At 41.9% G+C, this 4448-nt stretch overlaps 1 protein-coding gene across 1 annotated transcript; it reads right to left on the reverse strand.

Moving 5' to 3' along the window:
* Nucleotides 1–3200: 3200 nt before the first annotated feature.
* On the reverse strand, nt 3201–3924 carry LOC119345865. The gene has a single exon (XM_037615717.1). It carries the CDS (start codon nt 3759–3761, stop codon nt 3390–3392), a length of 372 nt encoding a protein of 123 aa, XP_037471614.1. The 5' UTR covers nt 3762–3924; the 3' UTR covers nt 3201–3389.
* Nucleotides 3925–4448: the final 524 nt, after the last annotated feature.

The following is a 4448-nucleotide window of genomic DNA, read 5'->3' on the forward strand; positions in this document are numbered from 1 at the left end:
TTTTTTCTCTTACCTGATGGCCAATATCGAAGGAAAATTGAAGGCGGTCGACAAAAGTAGAACAAAAAAAACAAAATGGAAATGCAAGGAATTGAACGAGTGCCTCTATTCCACATTGTTTAGCACTCTACCAATTGAGCAACATCACCATTGACATCCATTGTATTAATTCAAGATATTAATATTAGTTAATTAACTGTGATGAAGAAAAATATTGGTACTAGTAAATATCCCAAGAAAAGCGTGAGTTAGTTTTCACCGCATGATTTAGCCCAGATTTGACGTACCCCAGGGACGCTATACTCAAACTAATTCCTTTCTAGCAAACAAAATGGGTAACAGAGACAGACATGGCGACACAGTTGCTTCTGACATACAGTAGTTACTACCTATACTAAATAGAATGGCTTAGCACAGTAAGTTACTATGTTCTTTATAATTTTGTTTTTCGATGAGTTGTTTCCAATTTTTTAATAATTTTCTGCGTTACTTTTGTTGCTCATTGTTAACAAAATCAGAGATTCATTCTTCTCTTGAAAGTTAAAACTAATGGTCTTTTACCTAAAAGAAACAATTTATCATTTGAGATGAAATTTTATGTTTTCTATAGGAGCAAGGGGATGAGTACATTGTGCCTATATCGAAATTGTAATTTGTTACATGCAAGCTGTTTGCAAACCTCGCAATACAAAATAGTTGTTTGCAAGATATCTTAGCGTGGCATGTGCAATTCATGTCGCGCTCATGTCAGCCATCGCGGCAAAGCGCGCATATCTTATACCTTTCTTATATTTACTAATTGGAGGCACCATTCATGATCTCTCATTAATCCACATCATCAAAATTAATTAAACCGTTAGATTGAAAAATTTACGATCAGCATAAAAGAAAAACTTACGTAACACAAATGATTCCGTCTTATAAAGAACACATCTGATACGACTCACGTTAGTGAAACAAAACGGAAAGCCTCATGTCAAAAAAAAAAGAGGAAAGCCTCACGTAGAAATAATCAAGGAAAGCCTATTTTGAAAAAAGGAAAGGCTCCATCCGTTCCCAGAAATTAAGAAGGCCTACATTAGAAACTCCAACAATAAAGAAAGAAAAAATAGTCCAACGACAAACGGGAAAAGAATCCACGATCTGGCTGATTACCCGTACATAATAAAAAATGTAAAAAAATAGTCCAACGATAAAATGGGAAAGAGTCCATCAGTATTACGCGTGGATGAAAACGTGTCTTTAGAAGTCCATGCGCTTTTACCGACAAAAAAAAGGAAAAGGAAGTCCATGCGCTTTAAATGTGAGATCCAATCCACCCCAAAGAGTCCTTCGGTTTTATGCTTGGAAGGAAACACGTGGTGTCAAAAACGAAGGAAGTGTGACCTCAAAAAAAACGAAGGAAGTGAAGTTAAGAAAAAAAGGAAAGAAGGAAACATGCAAATTAACATCAACTAGCAGGTTAATGATTTTTTTATTGGAAACATAGTGATGAACTTACACATGCATGCGTAAGACAGCTAGCACTATATGGATGGATGATGTTCTCTTCACTATAAATCTGCGTAGACTATAAGTGTATTGTGCGTAAATCTATGTACGTGAATTATTTGTTCTCATTCAGAAACCACATAAGTATATATTCCAAAATTTATACCTGACATGCACATAGTGTTTTCTTAAAATACAAAGATAATAGTACAAAAAAATATATGTCTGTCAAAAATATATTTAATAATAAAATAACAAAATACAAAATGGCTAAAACGCGCGAGTGAAACAAAAATTTTCAAAAAAAAAAACAAAATATTTAAACCACGCCAGTTCATCAGAAACCGACTGATTTCATAAGTTCCGACACACAGGGGATAAGTTACATACACTACACTAATCACGTCCATAAATCACACTTGAGAAGATGTACCCAAATTTGCAAATGATAAGCACATAGTTTTTTCCGAAAATATGAAGAAATTGGTATTGAAGAAATGTGAAATCTGTTTACGGATGGAATCCAATAATTAGGGGATCCTTAGACAAAACAAATGGGTAAGCCACTAAAAATACAAGGATGGATTCTAAAACTTTCCAGCCCAAGTAAAAAATTGATCTGATGAGAAAACCAGAAATATAGTTAATTATTAAAAAAAGACATATAGGCCTTCCATGCATTTAAAAGCAAACTTCAAGAAGTTCAACAATCTTCCAAACATTTAAAAGTACAAGAATTAACCGAGCCACATACCTTAGCGAGGTGTGCATCTCATCAACATGTAGAACTGATGAGCACTTGACTGGTGGGTGCAGCGAAGAGTTGGATAGGGCTATGTGTGTGTCCGAGCATGCGCATGTGTAACACACACACACATCGAGAGCACGCATGGATGGGGTTGAGAGTGATCGGCATAATGAACTACCGAGTGCTTATTTTGAAAAATATTTTAACCACATGTACGCGGGAAACATGGTTAACCAGTGAATAGTAAGTGCTAGAGAGCAAAATCATGGATGATATATGTGTAGTAGTGTTAAAAACATAGGACATCATGAGATGCATTTAGCCAGTGTTAGTTTAGGAGACTTTAGTATGTATAATGGTGTGACCATATTTTGTTATGTCACGAAGATCAATACAAAAAATTTAAAGGTGTATGATTGTCCACAATGTTTAAAGTGTAGGGCGTAGGAAATATAATATTATCTGCGCTATGAAAATAAGTAGTAAAAATAATCAATACTTCTGATTTGGACGGGATATAAAGTAAATAATTACTTAAACATTTTATGTATAATATTATAAATTTTCGGTAATTACTAGCCCGTGCAGTAGCATGGGTTGAAGACTAGTTACTTCTAGTTCGCTTCCAAATCACACAGCACACCCGCGGAACTCCCCCACCACGTCACTCCTGAGTAACTGTGGAACCATTACATACCAGGACCTTAGCAAGCTACGTTCTTGCCTAGGATGAGTGTGTAATCACTTGTTAGTGCACAGATTTGTCAGCTAAACATCCCATGAAACTGACTTCAAATTGCCCTTTTTTCTCCTTTTGGAAATCCAAAGTTATGTTTTCATTTTCAGCTACTACGAGCAGAACACCATTAGCTTTTTGGAGTAGTACACTACACGGTACGAGGCAGTTGGAGCTAGCGTCTCACTATCGGTTCAAAAGGCACAGATCAGGTCAAATTCAGTTCCAACTTTTTGTTTGTCCTTGCCAGTTGGACCAAGATTGCAATGCAACACTTGGAACAGATTAGACGCAAAGCTCTCACTTTTTTTATTTACTGCTGCCTGCTGGAGTGCCTACTCGCAAGTCTGAACAACCAACCAGCCACACCGAGATCAGGCTCTACCTAGTACCTACTGGCGAGCGCCTAGGCGCCTACTCGTCGTCGCCTCCGCCGCCACCGAAGAGCGCGGACCGGTAGTAGAGGAGGGCAAGGATGAGGACCAGCATCAGCGCCACGCCGACGGGGGATCCCCCGACGTGGTGCACGGCGTCGGGCGAGCCGCCAAACTCGAACACGTCGGGGGAGCGGTCGCAGGAGAGGAGGTGGATGAGGAGGAGGAGCCCCACCGGGAGGAGGAGCAGGCCCATGGGGCCGAGCAGCTCGGCGATGGCATCGGTGACCGCCTCAGCGCCGTCACTTAGGAAAAGCGGCCACCCAACCAGCAGCCCCACCACCACCGCCAACAGCAGCCCGTGCGGCGCCCCGCGTGGCCCAGCGTCGTATTGCTCGTCCGCCATTGACATCGCCTTGCTCTCTTGCTAGCTGTCCTTGTCTCGCCTGGCGACAATTGTGCGAGGCGTGGTAATGGTGTGGGTAGAGCACTCAAGCCTTTAGAGGGTTGGGAGTGTGACTTTGCGGAGATAGGCGTGTGACGCAATGGGGGACGGGCGGATCACGTCAAGGAAAGCGGTGGGTGCTGGTCACTGAAAGTGGTCCAAGGAAATTTCCTCATAAGTTCACTAGTTTATACTGTATTTGGGGAACGTCTAGGCTGCTACAGTATTTGGGTACTCCGATCCTTGCTTGCTGCTTTGAAATGTACAACGATACACAAGACTCGGCCTGGACGTGGCGAGCGGGCTTTTGGCCCGGCTCGTGGCCCGCAACGGACAGGACCGAACGGTCCTGGCCCGCTGATAAAAATGGTCGGTCCGGTCTGCAGAAACAGGCCCGAAAATAAGTCGGTCTGGTCCTGGTTTTGACCGGGCCAGCTCGATAGACCGAGATACTTGGCCCAGGCGTGCAGCCCAGCAGTGTATTTTAGACGACACTTGTAGAAAACAGGGCTTTGATTCGGCCAGAAAAGAGCATTAATCCCGGTTGCATTACGAACCGGGACTAATGTGAGCATTAGTCCCGGTTCGAACGGCTAGGGCACCGTACAGGTATTAGTCCCAGGGGTTTGAAGCATTAGTATCGGTTCATGGCAC

The sequence above is a fragment of the Triticum dicoccoides genome, unplaced genomic scaffold, assembly GCF_002162155.2.
Source record: "Triticum dicoccoides isolate Atlit2015 ecotype Zavitan unplaced genomic scaffold, WEW_v2.0 scaffold31913, whole genome shotgun sequence".
Classification (NCBI taxonomy): domain Eukaryota; kingdom Viridiplantae; phylum Streptophyta; class Magnoliopsida; order Poales; family Poaceae; genus Triticum; species Triticum dicoccoides.

Excerpts from the sequence above, each read along its gene's own strand:
- LOC119345865 (XM_037615717.1), bottom strand. The coding sequence starts at position 3,761 with ATGTCAATGGCGGACGAGCAATACGACGCTGGGCCACGCGGGGCGCCG.